Source organism: Crassostrea angulata, chromosome 3 (assembly GCF_025612915.1).
Source record: "Crassostrea angulata isolate pt1a10 chromosome 3, ASM2561291v2, whole genome shotgun sequence".
Taxonomy (NCBI): domain Eukaryota; kingdom Metazoa; phylum Mollusca; class Bivalvia; order Ostreida; family Ostreidae; genus Magallana; species Magallana angulata.
In genome coordinates, this window is record NC_069113.1 from 33,689,411 (window position 1) to 33,711,043 (window position 21,633).

At 32.0% G+C, this 21,633-nt stretch overlaps 2 protein-coding genes across 2 annotated transcripts; both read right to left on the reverse strand.

Annotated features, from left to right (window-relative positions):
* Positions 1-14,790: 14,790 nt before the first annotated feature.
* Positions 14,791-15,629, reverse strand: LOC128175162 (rho-related protein racD-like). Its single transcript, XM_052840590.1, has 3 exons — positions 15,503-15,629; positions 15,320-15,378; positions 14,791-15,195 (listed from the first exon to the last, which is right to left on the reverse strand). Exons 1-3 carry the CDS (start codon positions 15,627-15,629, stop codon positions 14,791-14,793), a joined length of 591 nt encoding a protein of 196 aa, XP_052696550.1.
* A 5,055-nt stretch (positions 15,630-20,684) lies between these two features.
* On the reverse strand, positions 20,685-21,600 carry LOC128175289 (rho-related protein racD-like). The gene is made up of 3 exons (XM_052840804.1): positions 21,474-21,600; positions 21,291-21,349; positions 20,685-21,166 (listed from the first exon to the last, which is right to left on the reverse strand). The coding sequence occupies exons 1-3, from the start codon at positions 21,598-21,600 to the stop codon at positions 20,762-20,764; spliced, it is 591 nt and encodes a 196-aa protein (XP_052696764.1). The 3' UTR covers positions 20,685-20,761.
* Between the last annotated feature and the right edge of the window lie 33 nt (positions 21,601-21,633).

Below are 21,633 nucleotides of genomic sequence, written 5' to 3' on the forward strand. Positions count from 1 at the left end.
GAATCTACACTACCTGAGGATGCTTCCACACAAGTTTCAGCTTTCCTGGCTGATTAGTTTCTGAGGATAAGATTTTTAAAGATTTACTCTATATATACCTATGTAAAACTTTGACCCCCCATTGTGACCCCACCCTACCCCCCCAAGATCATGATTTTCACAGCTTTGAATCTAAAATACCTGAGGATGCTTCCACACAAGTTTCAGCTTTCCTGGCTGAATAGTTTTTGTGAGGAAGATTTTTAAAGATTTACTCTATATTTTCCTTTGTAAAACTTTGACCCCCATGGTGGCCCCACCCTACCCCTGGGGGTCATGATTTTCACATCTTTGAATCTACACTGCTTGAGAATGCTTCCGCACAAATTTCAGCTTTCCTGGCTGATAAGTTTCTGAGAAGAAGATTTTTAAAGATTTACTCTATATATTCCAATGTAAAACTTCAAGCCCCCATTGTGGCCCCACCCTACCCCCGGGGGTCATGAATTTCACAATTGGCTGATTAGTTTCTGAGAAGAAGATTTGAAAAGATTTTCTGTATATATTCCTATGTAAAACTTCGAACCCCATGGTGGCTCCATCCTACCCCTGGGGGTCATGATTTTCACAATTTTGAATCTACACTACCTGAGGATGCTTCCACACAAGTTTCAGCTTTCCTGGCTGATTAGTTTCTGAGGATAAGATTTTTAAAGATTTACTCTATATATACCTATGTAAAACTTTGACCCCCCATTGTGACCCCACCCTACCCCCCAAGATCATGATTTTCACAGCTTTGAATCTAAAATACCTGAGGATGCTTCCACACAAGTTTCAGCTCTCCTGGCTGAATAGTTTTTGTGAGGAAGATTTTTTAAGATTTACTCTATATTTTCCTATGTAAAACTTTGACCCCCATGGTGGCCCCACCCTACCCCTGGGGGTCATGATTTTCACATCTTTGAATCTACACTGCTTGAGAATGCTTCCACACAAATTTTAGCTTTCCTGGCTGATTAGTTTCTGAGAAGAAGATTTTTAAAGATTTACTCTATATATTCCTATGTAAAACTTCAAGCCCCCATTGTGGCCCCACCCTACCCCGGGGGTCATGAATTTCACAATTGGCTGATTAGTTTCTGAGAAGAAGATTTGAAAAGATTTTCTGTATATATTCCTATGTAAAACTTCGAACCCCATGGTGGCTCCATCCTACCCCTGGGGGTCATGATTTTCACAACTTTGAATCTACACTACCTGAGGATGCTTCCACACAAGTTTCAGCTTTCCTGGCTGATTAGTTTCTGAGGAGAAGATTTTAAAAGATTTACTCTATATATTCCTATGTAAAACTTTGACCCCCCCCCCTCCATGGTGGCCCCACCCTACCCCCCAAGATCATGATTTTCTCAGCTTTGAATCTACAATACCTGAGGATGCTTCCACACAAGTTACAGCTTTCCTGGCTGATTAGTTTTTGAGTAGAAGATTTTTAAAGATTTACTTTATATATTCATATATAAAACTTTGACCCCCCCCCTCCATGGTGGCCCCACCCTACCCCCCAAGATCATGATTTTCACAACTTTGAATCTACACTTCTTGAAAATGCTTCCACACAAGTTTCAGCTTTCCTGGCTGATTAGTTTCTGAGAAGAAGATTTTAAAAGATTTACTCTATATATTCCTATGTAAAAATTCAAGCCCCCATTGTGGCCACACTCTACCCCCGGGGGTCATGAATTTTACAACTTTGAATCTACACTACATGAGGATGCTTCCACACAAGTTTCAGCTTTCCTGGCTGATACGTTTCTGAGAAGAAGATTTTTAAAGATTTACTCTATATATTCCTATGTAAAACTTCGAACCCCATTGTGGCTCCATCCTACCCCCGGGGGTCATGATTTTCACAACTTTGAATTTACACTACCTGAGAATGCTTCCACACAAGTTTCAGCTTTCCTGGCTGATTAGTTTCTGAGATCAAGATTTTTAAAGATTTACTCTATATATTCCTATGTAAAACTTTGACCCCCCCCCCCCCCATTGTGGCCCCACCCTTCCCCTGGGGGTCATACATTTCAACATTTTTAAAATGGGCCTCAAAAACTATCAATTCCAACAAGATATATTTGTCTTTGTCTAGGGAGATACATTGAAGATTTATTTTCATTGAAATATAATGTTTACTTTTTAGCTCACCTGAGCTTTGCGTGTCAAAGAAAAACAGATACTCTCATAAACAACTTCATTTGTTTAAACCCTTCCGATGAGGACCGAAAGTGACTGTCGACAAAATGAAACCCGTTTAAGACATCTTCAAATCTAATGTCTATCATCCAAGTAAGTTTCGTGTCTTGAAAATTTACTGTGTCTAAGATCAAAAAGGGGGAAACTAATAAGAAAGAAAAAAAAGAAACACTAGTACTACATGACCAATCACTACAAGGTCTTCCGGTTAAGGTCGAGATCTAGTAAATGATTCAAGACCTTTTGGTGCTAGAACCAATATGACGTCATAATTGATTTGATGAATCTTTTTCCGTATTTTTACATATATTTCATTAGTCAAAAATGGACAAAACTCCTAAATTTGTTACTTTTATCCTTCAAATTTCATTGAAAATGACAGTTTAAAACATGATTTTTCATAGTGTTTACCAAAAATTTAAGCCCCGGTACACCCTATGAAACAAAGATATTGTTATGAAGCATCATTAAACGAATTCATATCTTGAATTTATAAACCTGTAGGCACCTTTCATTTACTAGATCTTGACCTTAAATACGCAAAAGATAGAGACAGAAAAAAAAGTTAACGATCCTGTGAAGTGAATGAGCATCGGGCTCACGATAGCACTTCTTAACCCCCTACTCCCAGTAGTGCACCTTAAAGGTCCAGATATACTGTCCTGCGAATGTTTATCTTGAAATGAACAATAGAAAAACCACATACGGTATTCATGTAGCAGAGACATTGACTTCATATTAGAAATGATGTTTATAATTAGAGTTACATGTTTACATACAGTTTCTTTAAATTGTATGATAGGCAAGTCAGTAGACTATCATAAGCTACAGCTGATAGCATATGCAGGCACCTTATCTGAGGAGGCCAACAATGATTTTGGGGTCTGGCTAACCTGCGTAGCATTCTGAATTATATACTTTACATATATACTTTGTTTGAATGTATATTTTAAACTTTAAATCTTTTACTTTAACTTGAAGATGATACATTTCATTAAAAACGTTATATTTTTAAAAAGTTGTTTTCGCCTTTTTTCAAAAGGGAAATAAATAAATAAATGAAATACATATAATAAAATGTAACATTTACTTACATACTTTTTGATTTGTATGATTAGATTTAAGCATCATAAAATAAACGCCATAAAAATTAAACACTTTCCAATAAATATTGAGTTTTTTTCGTCGAATAAAATGTAAACTTATCTGATGTGATAATGTGCGTAGTTCCAAACCAAAATATACCTGTCTTATTTCATGTCTATAAGCCAACATTTTCTTTAGATAGAGTCAAATTAAAACTGCCAACCCGCTTAAAAAGAGACAATACAGTTGAAAATCATGTGTGTTTTACTTAAAATTTACCCATTGTTTCGTTAGAAAATAAGAAATAACGTTGATTTTGACAGTTAAAGTGCATAAAAATTCCTTTCACAAACCTAATAAATGTAATTATGAGCTTCCGGAAATTAAATGGTTGTACAAATCGGATTAATCTCATATCATTTATTTGTATACCACGTGGATTTTCATTGACAGTAATTGACACCTGATGAAAAATACAAGATCTTCGCCTGACTACGGTCATCATGGTATAAAAGGTAAAAGGGACTCTCTAAAAGGAACACATCATTACTTCTTAATTTCTAATGGTTTATCAATTTCAGTTCATTTTAACATGGACAGACATAAATATGTCAAATAACCCCTCAAGGGGCCTCACTTACAAAATGAATTTAGTATGTAGCAATTCCTGTGATGAAATTTTAAAAAGAAAACGCAAAATGCATTCTAAAAATTAATAATTCTGGTTATCTTAAAATCTTTGAACAATATTTGCCTGGAAGAAGTAGAAAAGACATATTTCTATCAACAAACATGTCCTTGAGAATCTTCGCGAGCCCTGCGTGTGTTTTGTTTATAATAAATACGCATGCGTAATATTATAGAAGGCGGAAACCTGTAACACTTTGCGATGTATATATTTTATGGACCATAAGTCAAAGAAAAAAAAATTAATATCTTATTAACAAATTAGAAGAAAATACATAAAAAAAAATGCATCTGTGAAAGATGGTAATAAGCAAATGAACAACTTCCGGGCAATCAGAGGACATAATTTCCATTTGAAATTCAAAACTCGACTTCCGATTCTAAGAACAATAATAAACGTCGAATAAAAAAAACAAATGTCATCGATCAATAAAGATGATGTTTTAATGGCTAGAGAATATTTCAGTATCTAAAATATTATACCAGGATTTATTCTTTCTCATTGTATATTTAAAATACCATTTAACCGTTTACGTTCCATGATAGTTCAGTTTTACTACGAATTCATGAAACTCTGAGTTGCACATATTTAGGTTTCAAGTAGTTTTCAATTCATTCCAAAAGAATGAGAGAAATTTTAATCGAAAAAAAAATACTGACTCTGATTTCTTATGAAACATTAGGTTTATCCATTTTTAAATAACTCAACTGTCCATTTATATTGTAAAGTTTTTCTTTACTTTCTATTAAACGGGTTCCAATTGATCTATTTTCAAATTGTCGTTCAAACTATTCTTAAACATGACGAACATATTGAATTTATGATATCTCTTAACTAGGCCCAAGTTGTTTATTGAAAGTCGATAAGATTATGATCAACCAAACTTATCAAACTCTTTCTTCTTTTTTCGTACATGGGTTTATTATAAAATTACGCTGTAATTGAAGTCGTCTCCTTAAAAAGGCCTAAGGTGATTTGGGACCGCCTACCTAATATCCCCAGTATAAAAAGCACTTTGAAAAAAAAATTCAGCACATTTTTAAACAAGCTATAAACAGATCTCTGTTCAATCGTTTTTAAGTCATGGCGATAGTTCTACCACGACGGAGTGACATATCTTTAACGGACACACCCCGTAACGAGAATTATTTCGTTCCTCTTAATTCCTGTTTGAAAAAATCGACTTTAAGTGAAGATGAAGGAAATACCAGATACAGTCGGATTTTTTCTGTTCCTGCTACCCCAATGACAACGTTAACTTTACATTTTTACGACAACGTGATACCGGTATGAAGATATGTGTGACGAAGGAGTTACAAATGCACTTTGAATTTCCAGCGTTTGGACATTCATGGGCTTCATCTACAACGAAGATGCCATCTTTTAGGCGTTGGATAAAACGGAGATCTCAGACAGGTCTTCCACCAGAGACTTGACAAGTGGATCGTACTATTATTACTTTTTTGTGAAAAAAAAACCAACAGAACGAATGGTCTTGTGATGTAAGACAGAATTTATTTAAGACTGAAAGTGAACTTTGATGGACGCTAGATGTTTTTTTTGACAAATCTGTGTTCTTTATTCCAGTTGGTTGACCGATTGTAATGATAAGAATTGCAATATGTTTATTTAATTTGTACAAAATAATTTGATTAAATTTTGAAGAAGTAAGCTTTAAAAATTTACTATTCTGGTCAAATAACATTTTATTCAAGGTACAAAATAATTATCTTGTGTTCATTATACTTTTTTTTTTTTTTTTTTTTTTTTTGCAATTACACAAGTTGATTGTTCGGTTTTATTATTTGATGTTTAAATGCAACCTGATGTAATATATTCTGAACCAAAAATTGCCTTTAAGTTTTCTTTCCACGTTTTTTTAAGAGACTTAATATTTTTATTTAATGTTTACTGTTTTTATCTAGTGCAAAAAATATACAACGATAAGAAAAAGGAAAGAGGAGTTGTCAAATCATGGAATTATAAAAGTTATCATAGTTAACTTATTCTGAATTAAATGTTTGACAAATTCCAAAGACATTCAAGTGAACCTTTTCTGTCGATATCAACCGTCCTGCTACTTTCGAATCAACGATGATTCGAAAACATACAGAACATCTCTCTCTCTCTCTCTCTCTCTCTCTCTCTCTCTCTCTCTTTCTCTCTCTCTCTCATATGTTTAGTTATGAATTATGTGTCTCTGTACTTTTCCTTCATGACATTGGGGAATATCGATGAACAAGCTATTCGTAATCGATTTTCAAACATTTCTTCAAATTAAGACCAAGTTTTAGTGAAAAAAAGAAGGCTATATTGTTTTGAAAATTAGAAATAATATGATACGCCACAGCAATAGCGCACACAAGGATGTATCAAAGTAATATACATGTATATGACGTACTTAAAATCTGTGTAAAACTGTCGTTTTCAATGAATATTGAAGAAATCGGGAGGGGGGTTCTATTCTTGCAATGTATTCTGGCCCCAAGATAATGATACAGTCTTCGACTTAGAACTAGTCAAACTTTGTTTACTGTCTTACTGTCATTCAAATTTACAAATTTAAAGTGTAATTTTACGAGATATTATGATTTTATGAATAATTAAAATTTGGACTTACATGTAAGTTTAAAAATGCTACATGATTCCGAGGCCTGGTTGTCATTTTATTTCACATTTTCACTTTACGGACAAATGTAAAGTTAAATCAGTTGATGTCTATAATGGCTAAGCACCAGAAAAAACAGTCTGTACTCATTCATTAGATCTATACCTTATAAAATTATGTCTAGGTCAAATCAATTAAATGCGCTTCGACTGAGTTCTAAAATTCATAATGACATAATAAATGTAATCATTTTATTTTTTTAATTGCTTTAAAAAATATGTAAAGATATAGTCTTTACATATTATTCGAAATAACAACTTTTGACAACAGGAATATAGACTTTACAAATAATTTTATCAACCATTTTAGAAGCACTAAAGAAGACTTTCTCCTTGAAATTTGAAATAAGCAGCTTCACTTTTAACAAGTTCATGAATATCTAAGATCATTTTTGTTGAAAAAAAAGAATAGTTCATATTCCAGTAAGCAGTAATACTATGTTAGGATATGAGATGTTGTTGCAAAGCAATATATTTTCTTTTTCTTTTCATAAAAGGATAACATGCTAAAAATACTCCTTTAGAGAACTTCACACTTCTATCAAAACCAATATTAATATGTTCAGATTTATTTTACCAATTAATAGTTCATTTAAATTGCATTAATGGGTTATCGTTCGAAATGTTTTGCAAATATAATGTCACTGAACGTTTACAAAAATGGTAACGTAAATGCATGACGTTGGTCTGTCAACCTAATTCTCAATACTATTTTTAATATCTACATAGTTATGTTGTAGACTTAATAGTATTGTGAATGTCTATCACAAACATACTTGAATAAACAATTTCCATTAACTTATGTGGTATTTGATCATTGTCGATTTGTTTTTCTATGAGGTATTACGCCTTTTTTGGAACGAGTTCACCAGAAAATAAACTATGAGCATACACATAAAAATGAGATCCTCAAAAGATCTAGACATTACTTTTTTTTTTATTTTTAGCATACATAAAATATTTTACTGATGCATTTTGAATGGTCAAGTTACTGGTAACAAGGTAAGAATTCATCGTTAGGTTAACATGACTTGAGACTTATTGGATTTTATTTTTACAAATAACGTAAAGAATTTACTATTTCTTTTAACAAAATGACAATTAACGAACAAGAAAAACTGAATCTTTGAGTTCACAAATAATGTTATGAACAAAATAGCAACATTAGATTGAACCTTTAACCGATACTTCACATTTGTAAAAAAATACCAAGACTTGAGCTTTGCTGACAAAACAAAACTTTAATACTGTATCATGCTTCTAACTTTATATATAACTTTCAAATCTTTCTGAAGCATTACAAAATTAATGTCAATTTTAACAATATTAAAAATGGGAGAAAACAGAAAAATTTGAGCTCTAATCGTCTCTAGGTCCCTTTAGTATAAGTTCTGTACACGCGTGCATAGGTAAGGATTTTACCTTATAGCAAATATACATCAGCGCTCTTCAAAACAAACTTTGCTGGTCAAATTAACGAATTTTTTTTGAAGGGATATGGTCACGATTTTGGTCAAAAAGTTTTTCCCGATTTTAAAGTTTACAATGCTTCAATAACGCAGTTTAATGGGCAACTAAAATTTGAGTGTCATTTGTTGAGTTATAAGCGAGTTTCTTATAATTTAAAATTCTTTGCTATGTAAACAAAGCAATTATTCACATTTTAAATGTTGAAGTGAAAATTCCACTTTTAGACCTAAAATGAATGTGTTAAACGTCAGGAACGGTTAATTTATGATAAAAACGAATAAGAAGATGTATTCCACATCATTTTCTCCTCTGGAGTAAACATGATATGTGTTTTTATTATTATTTTGTGGGAATTATTGCTTGCTATACTTCACATTTAGAACTATCTTTGGAAATATAAGCTTGATGAAGCAGCACAGATTGTTGGAAATACAAAAAATACTTTTGTGCATTGCCTTTAAATTGACTCAAATAATATCAAGATAAACACTTAAAAATTCCAAATTAAACGAAAATACACGAAAATCGTCTTACAAATATCATTTGAATAAAGTCTTTTCTTTTTAAAAAATTATATTTTGCATTTGGGTAAATGAAAGATATCTTTTTTTAAAAAAAAAAAAATGCGCTACGTGCTGTGCACTAAAATCTATTGAAATGCTCTTTTGACATTTTTCTAACTCAATTTAAAAGGCTGGTATTGACAGGTATCGAATTAAAATTCCTTGTTACAAAATACATGGCTTTTATCCCACTTTAATAACCTTTTATCGAACTGTCAACAAAATAAAGCTTTTGATTGGAACGATTTCTTTAAATAGATTTTTTTTTTAAAATCTTTAAACTTCAACAATCTAAGCTTAAACAGAAATTAAATATCTTAATTAATGATTGTTCCGTTAAAGATTGAAATTAGTCGTGAATACACGAAATTATTCTCAATCTTTGTCAAATTTAGGGTGTGGTATATTTAAATTATAGTTAACTATTCCAGCTAAAATAAAAGTGGGGATAGTTTGAGCACAGGCGTGGTATTTACTCGAACTGGGTGTTCGTCCGGTTTTCGAAGCGACATCATTTGTCTACGGAATGAAGACAATAGGTCTACACAAAACGATACAAAATCAATCAAGTCTCTCTCTCTCTCTCTCTCTCTCTCTCTCTCTCTCTCTCTCTCTCTCCACACACGGTAATCGGAATATTTAGTACTTTAAATAAAGTTCATTTACATTAAAATTAGAACGTCACCGAATGCATATACCTATCCAAAGAATTAATTCCATTGAAAGACGTACATATGCGGTTGCTATCCATTTTTGAAATATTCTGAGAGAAAAAAAGGGACCTTCGTGACAAAGTGTACGATGAAAATGGCCTACAGCAAAGCACAGAACAGATAAATTACTTCCACTGACCCTTTGAATTACTGTGTAATGCTCTAGATGACCTATGGAGAAAGAAAATCAAAGGGGCCAATGAAGAATTAGGCATTGTCGCTGATCTTACGAGTAAACCCCTCATTCAATGATTGATACTGGTAAGGAGATCAGAGCAGTAAATAGGCTGTACAGTTTTGTGGGGGTGTACATTACTGATAGCTTAATTGACAGGTTGAGTAACACTAATTAACGTTTTCTCTTAATGAACTGTGTATCGTAATATGAGTATTGGCTCAGATGATACGTTACTGCAGTCGATAATTGTACAAAACATCTAAGAGTAAGTAATGTGTTGTTAATGATGAAGGTTTCTCTATAAAGCGACAAACCACCGAAGAAAATATGACTCAGAAGTTGTTAAATTACAATTATTTTTTCATTGATGAATCAACTGATGCAAGAATATTTGCACATGTGCTAGCAAACGGCATTGAGAAATTCATACACTTAAGAAAGATAAAAGTAAAATGATTTTTTGTTTTCGTTCAGTAATCGACAAATTTCTAAAACAATTTTTTTCTGTTACTTAAAAACCATTTTTGTTCAAAATGTAAAGTCAAATTCATTTGGTTTGTAACATCTTTATCTTTCATCTTTATTATTTCGTCAATGGCCATGGACACTAACAAAACTTTTTTTTAGATTCTGTTCTCCAGAAATATGTTTTGGGCAATATAGTTGAACTTTTGTACTCTGTCGTTTTATTGAAAGAAGAACATTGTTAACACGTGATTTTGATCAGATATTAATATTTAACGGATCAAAATTGATTATGACATAGAAATTGAAGAAAAAGAACTTTGATAACATGACAGAATAATCGAGCAATTTATAGCTTCAAAGCAACGAATTTCTGCTCCTTTTCTCTTTGTAAAAGGGTAAACAATTTTATCGCATTCTATTTGATTTATACAGGGCGTTGCATACCACTTACTTCTTTAATTGCAGTAAATTAGTCTTCACGAAATTTCATCCACAACGTCATACGTCTTAAAATTTCTCTGGAAATTGATATGAGTTTGATGTTTTCCCTTTAAAATCGCGAATAATTATACGACAAGACTAAATGGTTTAACACAGAGAAACAGTGGCACACTTATAGTTCTTAAAACATGGCCCCTTTCTCTTCATATTTGATTGGCATGAAAGTACAAAGTATTTATGCCTCTTATAATGTTCATTTAAATAAGCATATACGAAATATTACCTATTAAACAGTATCGTTTCAATGCATATATTTTTCATCTATTATATTTGCGCATGTATTCAGTTCCTTATTTTATTATTTTTTTTATATTTAGTTAGTTAGTAAGTTAGGTTTCTATGTGGCATATATTTTCAGCTGTTTAAATATATTTTAATAATAAACCAACATAAAAAGAAAAAATACCTTAAAAACTTAAGTTTCACTTATTTAAATAATTTTCTTTTACAAAAATGATGGATTTTATTTTACTTTCCTTGATGCGTTTAAATGAATTTTAATAGTTTGTATTAATCAAAGTCAAATTCAGGTTTTTAAGTGTCTTATATGCAACTGATTTAACAATTTTTTTTACAATAATACAAATCGCGAAAGGACATATGAGATTGTTTAGAATTTATGGGACGGAAAACGTTGCAACATTTCGCTTCTTTTTATCTGCATTTCATATTTTTCATTCGTATTGTATGTTTTTTGTTGTTGAAAAATGCTTTATATGCATTATCAGTATACATATTTTAGTGTAGTTTGCGTTTTATCTTCTTTTATATATATATGAAATACATTTTAAAATACAAATAGAAGATATAAAAAGTGATTTTTGATTTATTAAAATAGTTTTAGTGTATAAATTACAGTTGCATAACGAAAGGGTTCCAATTTTTTAAGATACGGTCTATCAACAAATCATTTCTCTGCTATTGAGAACTTTTCATGGAAAAAAAATTGTTTAACATTTTGAAATTTTTTACCATTAATCTAACATTATTAATATTCCTTCATTCTTCAGCTCGATATTTTCTAAGGACAGGGTCACAAACCAGAAAGCAGTGTAACTTTTATATAGGGTCTAAAATATCATAGATTGTGCATTAATCATTCCAATGAATAACTAGTCAGAATGCGTGACATTTTTATTTACTCTTGACCCAAAATCTTCGAAGTCCATATACCGGGTATTTCGTTTTATAAAAAAGTGACCTCTACCATGCGTAACGGGATCTCATTCTTTGAATACAAATAGTTTATTCAAATGTTCTCAGTTTCTGTTTTATCAATAATTCTATCATCACTGATTGGTTTTCCTTACATGGACAGTAATAAGTCACCTTCCTCACACTAGTGCTATGGATACAACTCATTAACACTCACACTTCCTTGACAAACAGAACTTAGTCATCACTCATCAAATTCTTGCAGATACTATTGCTAGAAAAATATAATCAATTAGGATTCAGAATTCCTGTTTTACTCTTTTATCTTCCATCTGTATGATAACGATTTAAAGAGAAAGATAGTTTTTAAAACTTACATGATTTTACCATAATTCTGCACCCGATTGAGACATCTTTGCTAGCCAAGTGTTTTCGGTCCACTCCGTTCCCCACAGGAAGATCTAGAGGAGCAGAGTGGACCGGAAAGATGTGCATCAGAACCCCATGACATGGGAAGATGCACACGAGAGAGAATCTTATTTTGACAGTTGTACTTATTTAGGAGAGTTTTACCCGGTATCTCTAGTTGACTTACATTCCTTATAACCATTCTCAATAGAAAATATCAGCAAAGTAATTTCAGTTCATACATTTCACGTCATGTTTGGTAAAGCAAGGCGTACTAGCCTAAACAGACTTACAGTCTCGTGTCCTTGCAGTTTTACATATCATTCATAAAAAAGACAATTTTTATAGCTTTAATATTTTAATTGAATTATGTTACTTATATTATCGGTTAGAAGCCGAAACATTTACGGAATTAAACAACCTGCATAAATTATGTGGACAGGTAATAAAAACCTAACGAATTAAAAATCACATGACACGCGTTTACTTCTGCATTGACAAAGTGCTACTGTTATTTAATGCAAAAGATTTCGCTTTTAACAATATTCATGCTATGTGTGCGACATTTTATTTTATGATTGTATCGTATTTTTTAAAGCATGTGATTGGTCAATTGCTGTCAGGTGATCGTGTTTTTAATTCCGTTATAAACCTCTAAGTTACTTTACCAATAATAGAATTCAAAACTAATAAACATCTCTATACTAAAAATTAAACAAAACACTTGTTTTGGCATGTGTAACTTTGTGGCGTCATAGTAGCAAAATTAACACCAATACTGTATATTATGAACCAATTATTTTCTACATATTCTACATATGTTGCAGATAATTAGTTTTTACTTTATTATGATAAAATAATTATAGCCTTTTGTTATTTTTCTTTTAAAAACTGATGAGAGTTTTTTAACCTGAGGTTCAGTCCTCGGTCGATATAATGCCATTAGGTCTATACAACCATGTACTGACTTCATCAAAAGGCTTTCATTGTATATTATTTCAACCATGTCTCGATTATTTTATGTATAACAGTAGACAAGCGTTTAAAAGGTGTGTGTTTATTACTTACACGTTTATTTTATTATGAAAAAGTCGCTAAAGTTTTGATCGCTTGAAGGACAAAACAAATCATGAACATGATGTCGTTGGATCAATTTACCTGTTCTGAATATTTAGTGATCAAGATGGCAAAAACAATCCATCATCTAAAATTAATGCCCAGCCTGGGCTGTGTTTTACAAAAAAACTTACGACAAAGTAATAAATATTTTTAGCCATATGGAATGCTTTTTGATGAGCAAAGTTCATTTAAAACCATTAATTTTCATCTATCTTGATTTCTATAACTATATTCTACAGCCATTAAATTGAAACATTGATTAATGTGTGATTCATAAACATTCATTAATTTGGCTGTAAGTCGTAAGTTCGTTTGCAAAACGCAGCCCTGATATCCTATGAATATATGTAAAGAACTCTTATACCAACAATATATATATATGTACCTTATAAATCCTATAAACAAGGAATTGTTCGCCCTGTTTTATTTCGCTCCCTTCGCCATCAATAGCGGACGAATTTAAGACTAGGTGAAGTCATTACAATTTTTGAAATGACTAAATAAAAGGAGTGTTTATTTCTAAGTATGTTTGGACTCCAACAGTTTCCAAGTGTAGAATGGTGGGAAAAAACAATTGGCGAAATTAACACTGTATATAGTAATCTGAACGAATAAATCTATTTTTTTCAGTGTTTGGAGATTATCATGACGTTATGAAATATGAAAAATTGATTATGAACGCTTTTTAAAAAAGATTATTGCGGTTTCAGTAAAGGCATCGATTAGAGAAGGGTGCGTATAACTAAGGAAATATTGGACTGCTTATATATTGAGTAACATGTGTTTTGTTTTCTTTTAAATCATAACTAAGAGGGTTGCCCTAAGAGTTCCTGGACTATCGCGTTTATGTCATTTTAAATGGGTTTATAAATAAATGTTTTAAACTGAAAATTTTGTTGTAAAAGTCGGAAAGTACGCACTCCCCAGTAAAAAGATTGTCCTTAGTTCTAAATGAATGCTTTAGATGTATGAATAGTAGCAGTTTTTATATAACATCTAAAATCATTGTACTAGTAATCTTCAATCGTGAAGAAGTTAGTTTTGTGTATGTCATTTTCATACGTCATTTTAATCTGTTTTTTAATGGGCAGCCCTGTAATGTGAGGATGTCTTTAAAAACGTCTGAAAACACGGTTGACCGCAATTTCCAGCTGAAGTGTGCAGTTGATAACCTTTTGCCAGACGGTGACTGCTGTAAATCAAGGACTCTGACGGTATGAAAAGGTTAACGTCGTTACAACTTAATTTTTTAAACGTATTGTAAACAACACTGAGATCGTTTTGTAAAATGCGTCTCTGTGATGGCGTGTGGGCGTACTTGTGTTTGTGTTTCTCTATTAGGTACGGAAGGTTCAACCATTATTTTTAGCTTTAAGATACATGAATGATAAGTTAGAATATTCATGTAATTTAAGTATTTTTCACTTACCCTAGAAAAAAAAACACATGTGCACATACTGATCAATTTATCATGAAAGTATGCCCACCCTTTCCTTGATCCATGCTATACCAAACCGAAGCAAAACATAAATTTTTTTGTCAGTTTTTATTTCTTCGGGTATTACAAAATACTTTTTTAAAAATAGTAAACAATGTCCTCTTCTCGCCAACTACAGCCTTGACGGCACATTCAAAAATGTCATTAGTTTGAGAAATGTTGGATCTGGAAATTTCATAAAAACCCTTGGCCCCAAAACTGTCCGCCAACTGTTTCCCCTCGCTAGACGACACCACTTCTATGCATCTCTTGATATATTTGTCATTTCGGAGGTCTGTATGTGTGGCTGTAAGAACAATGGGTACGCGTTTTCCCAGATTCTTTCGGAGTTCGGGAATCCAGAAGGTTTTAATTCGGTCGAACGATTGTCTGTCTATCACACTGTAGCATAAGATGATCACTCGGCTTTTTCTGTAAGTCGCGGTACAAAGATTGGAGTACTCGTGCTATAAATAGAATAAAGGAAATGAACATAATACAAATACATTTTTTAAGAAATCATTTTAAACGTAAAAAAGAATTAAATGTCTATTTTCTGTGCAATTGTGACCTAAGAAATCTCGTATTTACCTGGCCTGCAGTATCCACGAGGTTGACTTTGTACTTTTTCTTGCCAAGAACGACAGATCCTGAATTATAAAAAATGGTAAATTTAAGTAAAACATAAATATCTAGGAAATTAATTTTTTATTTCTTACATGTGTGTTTAAAATTGAAAATATCACTATATCAAATGCATCATAACAAACAAACCTTTGATATTGTCGTAAATTGTTGGCGAATAGATTTCTGGCGGTTTGCACGTGACATAAGATTTCAAAAGGGTAGTTTTTCCAACCATTGTCTCTCCAACAATGCTACATTGAATTCTTCTCCTCATGTTTGATTTTAAGTGAATCTTATGAATTTATTTCTCATCGTTTCTGCTTTTATAGTGAAGATTCTTAAGTTGACATTTAAAAGAGGATTTTATTGGGTAGAGAGAATTGTAAATATGACATTTAATCTGTTAGAATAAGCCAATCACTTTATTTCTTTCATGGTTTGTATATATGACTACCTGGAACATATTTTTACATGTTGATTTCAAAGTTTTTTAAACATCATACAATAACTTCGTCTTGTTAGATTGTACTATATAAATAGCGCCTGTTTGGCTTCGCGTCGGTTGACAATGGTTTTTTCGGGGTGTCAATTTCAACTTATACCCTCCCCAACAGGCACTATTTATTTATAATACTGAATGTCTTAATTTTAAACAAAAATGTACTGCTTTTATAGAGGAATGACATGAACTCAGTCTATGGCGAACCGTACGCGCATAGTTTACGCGCATGTAACAATTCGTTGTGTTACCCGTTGCCTAGTGCGTTGCTAACGCTGAGGGAAATAGAACAGAATATCAACTACGTCTAAACCAATCAGATTTCAGTATTTAACCTGAAAAAATGGTAAATGTATTTGTACAACAGTCTCTCATGCAAATCATGTCGAACAGAATTTAAAACCAAACGTACCCTTGAGGGTTTGCAACATCAACATGTTTCGCTCTTTCTGTATCGAGAAATTTAAATCAGCCAGTACCGGAAATACATGCTTTCAGATTTACTTTTTTGCGTACTGCGTCATCAAAAAGTGGTTTATAGAGCCACCTTAAAGCAAAAATATTATAATGAAAAGTAGTTGATTTTAAAAATGTTTACCATAATCCAATTGAAAAGATAAACAGTAATCCCAAATTGAAGAACTGGTCGTTTGAAAAGCAAATATTTCAGCATAAAAAGCATAAAGAGTATAATTATTACTTGCTTATAAAAATCTCATTTATCATAAAAAATAAATAGATGAAATCTTGTTTATCTCTTTGTACACATATGGGTATACTAGTAATTATGTTAAGCCAGTGATTGAATTGTATGTGTATTATAATGCAAGTTGTCTCGCTATAAGCTCTTATCTATATAATCTTCATGTGTAATTATATAGACTTCAAGACGATTGAGTAGATTATACATTTTAATTCCCTTCAAGACCAACTCGTTTGTGCGTTGGTCACATGCTGCTAAAGGGTTCCATAGATCTATGAGTTATAAGGCGGGAATGATGCATCAAAAGCTCACCGGATGTAATGCACATTTTTCAATTGTCTTGTCGTTAAAGTGGTTGATGTTCAACTAACTCTCAAGTGGTTGATGTCCAACTAACTCTCAAGTGGTTGAGAACGATGTTGTGGTCTTTGCCGGATTACATTAACACTTAAGTCTTCCGGTTAGGTTGAATTTCACCCACAGCTTTCGAATTGCAGGAACGATGAGCAGTACATGTGGATTAAGAACGATGTTGTTGTCCAAATTTTGGGTCTTTTCAGGATTACATCAGAAAAAATGTCACTAGTTGCAATTATAACTGCTGGGGGAGATCTTCTTAGGCATCATCAAAAATGAGTAAAATAATACTGAATATCTAGAAAATATTATATTGTTGACCTTTATATACGAGGGTCCATTAAAAAATACGAAGACTTTTGCCATAGCTATGTTTTTTAACGCCATATAACTTCTAAAAGTAGACATACCCGGTATTTAAATAATTGAAATAAAAAAGTTAATATATTCCTTTATTTTTTTAAGAATTATTTAGAATCTAATCCTACAAAATGAGGTCACGGCGCACGGTCAAACTGAGTGTTCTGTCAACAATAAGCCATATTATGTTGAAAGTAATATCTCCATAAATTGGGCTTAAAACCAAATAATATTGAAACCTAAAATTAGGAATTGGCATGATATTCTTTATACCAAATAATGACGGGATATATAGATTTGTTAAACAGATATCATTTACTAAAGACATTTAGTCGTCCTTAAAATTGACTAAAAACGTTGACGTCGCCGGACGTCACGGCGCAACGAAAAGTAAAAACAGTAGGATTTAACTCGAAAAAAAAGCCGATAAAAACCGTGTAACTGCTCAATGGTAGGGAAAATAAGCTAAAAATTATTTTCACATTTGTGTTTAACTCTTACACATTTGTGGGGGTTGTGGTAACTGTATTTTGGACATCAAACAGACCGGACGAGAGTAGAATATCGGTAAATATTGTGTCAAATTAAAGAATAAACAACGTCATCTGACAATTAAGGATTTTCTTACTGTAAACGAAGAGACATGCGGTAAAAAATAAGAAAACTTCAAGTACCAAACTTATGATTTTCGAACAAATGTGAACAAATTAGACGTCAAGGGATAGAGTGCCGATTTAAATTGTATGTTGAAGAGCACAAAAGACTGAGGGTGATAAAAGGATTGGATGTTTCTGAAAACTTTACGTGCGTGTTTTCAACGTTACCCTGCGCCATGGTGACAAAACATTTTGATTTTAAAATCGGTTAACTGAAAAAACCTTTTCATCAAATGGAATGGAACTTCGTATTTATGAAAAATTTACGATAGACAACTCAATTGTCTTCGTATTTTTTTTACCCTCGTATACTGCCATGGAACATTATTAATGGTCGGAAAAATAGTGAGATGATATTTTATCGTTATATGAATTATTAGGATAACGAATCCCTGGTAATGTTGCATTTTTATTTACATTCTATTTGTAGTTTTATAAGTAATAACATTAACGAATCCTCAAACTAAAATTGTCCTTTATGTATGTCTCAATATGTTCTTATCATAAGAATTCAACTGAAAATAATAAGATATAAAACTGGTCATTTATTCGAAAAGTGTAGAGCATAAGGGTATAAAACATCGAGTGTCGAGTCAAAGTCATCATATCAGAATATTTCACTCAAATAAAAAACATAAAATGTGTTGTGATAACTTTACTCCAATTATTAACAATACCTCAAAGAACAATATGTCTACAACAAAGTATTTATAAAGTATCACAGAGTAGTAATGACAAGTAAATTATTATGCAACAAAGTTTTAGGTCATTGGAAAAAATAGATATATAAGTAATTATGTATTTGCCACATGTATAAAGCTGTGATATGGAATGCATTTTGAGCACAATCATATACTTTTAGACATTTATTTTTTTTGGAAAGCAGAAACTTTAACGCTACCTTAATTAAACTATAAAATCAAGTACCATTTTAAAGCATTTTTTTTCTCTCTCATACTTGTTAGCGTAGCATAATTATTCAGAGCGTTCCCTACGAATCTGCAAGTTGTCAGTTCGATTCTTACTGGAGCTTGAAAAAGATTTTTACTGGTATATTGAAGCTATGTAAACAAAAACAGGTGAGAGAATCTTATTTTGACAATTGTACTTATTTAGGAGAATTTTACCCGGTATCTCTAGTTGACTTACATTCCTTATAACCATTCTCAATAGAAAATATCAGCAAAGTAATTTCAGTTCATACATTTCACGTCATGTTTGGTAAAACAGGGCGTTCTAGCCTAAACAAACTTACAGTCGTGTCCTTGCAGTTTTACATATCGTTCATAAAAAAGACAATTTTTATCGCTCTAATATTTAATTGAATTATGTTATTTATATTATCGGTTAGAAGCCGAAACATTTATGGAATTAAACAACCTGCATAAATTATGTAGACAGGTAATAAAAACCTAACGAATTAAAAATCATATGACATGAGTTTACTTTTGCAATGACAACGTGCTACTCTTATTTAATGCAACAGATTTTGCTTTAACAATATCCATGCTATTTATCTGGACGGTGTGCGACATTTTATTTTATGATTGTATCGTATTTTTCCAATCATGTGATTGGTCGATTATTGTCACCAGGGATGTATAGTATATACGCCCCTGCTGTCAGGTGATCGTGTTATTAATTCTGTTATAAACCTTTAAATTACTTTACCAATAATAGAATTCAAAAATAATAAACCTCTCTATGCTAAAAAAATTAAACAAAATACTTGTTTTGGCATGCGTCACAATATCAAAATTAACGTCAATATATTGTGAACCAGTAATTTTACTTTAATATTCTTCATATGTTGCAGATAATTAGTTTTTATTTTATCATGATCAAATAATTATAGCCTTTTGGTATTTTTTAAAGAACTGATGAGAGTTTATCAACCTGAGGCTCAGTCCTCGGTCGATATAATGTCACCAGGTCTATAGAACCATGTATTGACTTCATCAAAAAGCTTTAAAGGGGTATGGTCAGGATTTTGGTAAAAAAAATATTTTTTCGATTTTAATGTTTACAATGCTTCAGCAAGGCATTTTTAACAGGCAACCAAAATTTAAGCGTCATTTGTTGAGTTATAAGCAAGTTACAAAGCTTAAAATTCTTCACTATGTAAACAAAACTGTTGTTTATAATTTGAATGTTGAAGTGAAAATTCCAGTTTTAGACTTTAAATGCATGCATTAGTCGTTATGAAATGTTTATTTATGCTTAAAATGAATAAGAAGATAGACAAATCAGCTTGAAAAAGATTTTTACTGGTATATTGAAGCTATGTAAACAAAAACAGGGCACGAGCTTTGTTAACATGACAAAGAATAGTGAGCCCCGTGTCTTGCTTAAAACTCATCGACAAACACCCAAATTTTATTTGATCATTAAAAATATATTCCTAAAGCATTGTAAAAAATAAAAACAGAAAAATAAAATTTGACCAAAATCGTGACCATGCCCCATTTTAAATGGGTTTATATATAAATGTTTTACACTGAAAATTTTGTTGTAAAATTCGGAAAGTGCGCACTCCCAAGTGAAAAAATTGTCCTTAGTTCTCAATAAAGGTTTTAGGTATGAATACATGTACATGTAGTAACAGTTTTTATAAGACATCTCAAATCATTATACTAGTAATCTTCAATCGTGAAGAAGTTAGTATTGGGTATGTCCTTTTCATACGTCATTTTAATCTGTAATTTTAGTATTTTTCACTTACCCTAAAAAAAGAACACATGTACACATGCTAATCAATTTATCATGAAAGTATGCCCACCCTTTCCTTGATCCATGCTATACCAAACCGAAGCAAAACATAAACATTTTTGTCAGTTTTTATTTCTTCGGGTATTACAAAATACTTTTTTAAAAATAGTAAACAATGTCCTCTTCTCGCCAACTACAGCCTTGACGGCACATTCAAAAATGTCATTAGTTTGAGAAATGTTGGATCTGGAAATTTCATAAAAACCCTTTGCCCCAAAACTGTCTGCCAACTGTTTCCCCTCGCTAGACGACACCACTTCTATGCATCTCTTGATATACTTGTCATTTCGGAGGTCTGTATGCGTGGCTGTAAGAACAATGGGTACGCGTTTTCCCAGATTCTTTCGGAGTTCGGGAATCCAGAAGGTTTTAATTCGGTCGAACGATTGTCTGTCTATCACACTGTAGCATAAGATGATCACTCGGCTTTTTCTGTAAGTCGCGGTACAAAGATTGGAGTACTCGTGCTATTAATAAAATAAAGGAAATGAACATAATACAAATACATTTTTTAAGAAATCATTTTAAACGTAAAAAAGAATTAAATGTCTATTTTCTGTGCAATTGTGACCTAAGAAATCTCGTATTTACCTGGCCTGCAGTATCCACGAGGTTGACTTTGTACTTTTTCTTGCCAAGAACGACAGATCCTGAATTATAAAAAATGGTAAATTTAAGTAAAACATAAATATCTAGGAAATTAATTTTTTATTTCTTACATGTGTGTTTAAAATTGAAAATATCACTATATCAAATGCATCATAACAAACAAACCTTTGATATTGTCGTAAATTGTTGGCGAATAGATTTCTGGCGGTTTGCACGTGACATAAGATTTCAAAAGGGTAGTTTTTCCAACCATTGTCTCTCCAACAATGCTACATTGAATTCTTCTCCTCATGTTTGATTTTAAGTGAATCTTATGAATTTATTT

Bases quoted from the DNA above. Each gene is read 5' to 3' on its own strand.
- LOC128175289 (XM_052840804.1), bottom strand. From the start codon at position 21,600: ATGAGGAGAAGAATTCAATGTAGCATTGTTGGAGAGACAATGGTTGGA. The intron at 21,350-21,473 runs GTTTGTTTGTTA...TTTATAATTCAG, and splicing joins AATTTACGACAATATCAAAG to GATCTGTCGTTCTTGGCAAG. The intron at 21,167-21,290 runs GTAAATACGAGA...TTTTATTAATAG, and splicing joins TCGTGGATACTGCAGGCCAG to CACGAGTACTCCAATCTTTG.
- LOC128175162 (XM_052840590.1), bottom strand. From the start codon at position 15,629: ATGAGGAGAAGAATTCAATGTAGCATTGTTGGAGAGACAATGGTTGGA. The intron at 15,379-15,502 runs GTTTGTTTGTTA...TTTATAATTCAG, and splicing joins AATTTACGACAATATCAAAG to GATCTGTCGTTCTTGGCAAG. The intron at 15,196-15,319 runs GTAAATACGAGA...TTCTATTTATAG, and splicing joins TCGTGGATACTGCAGGCCAG to CACGAGTACTCCAATCTTTG.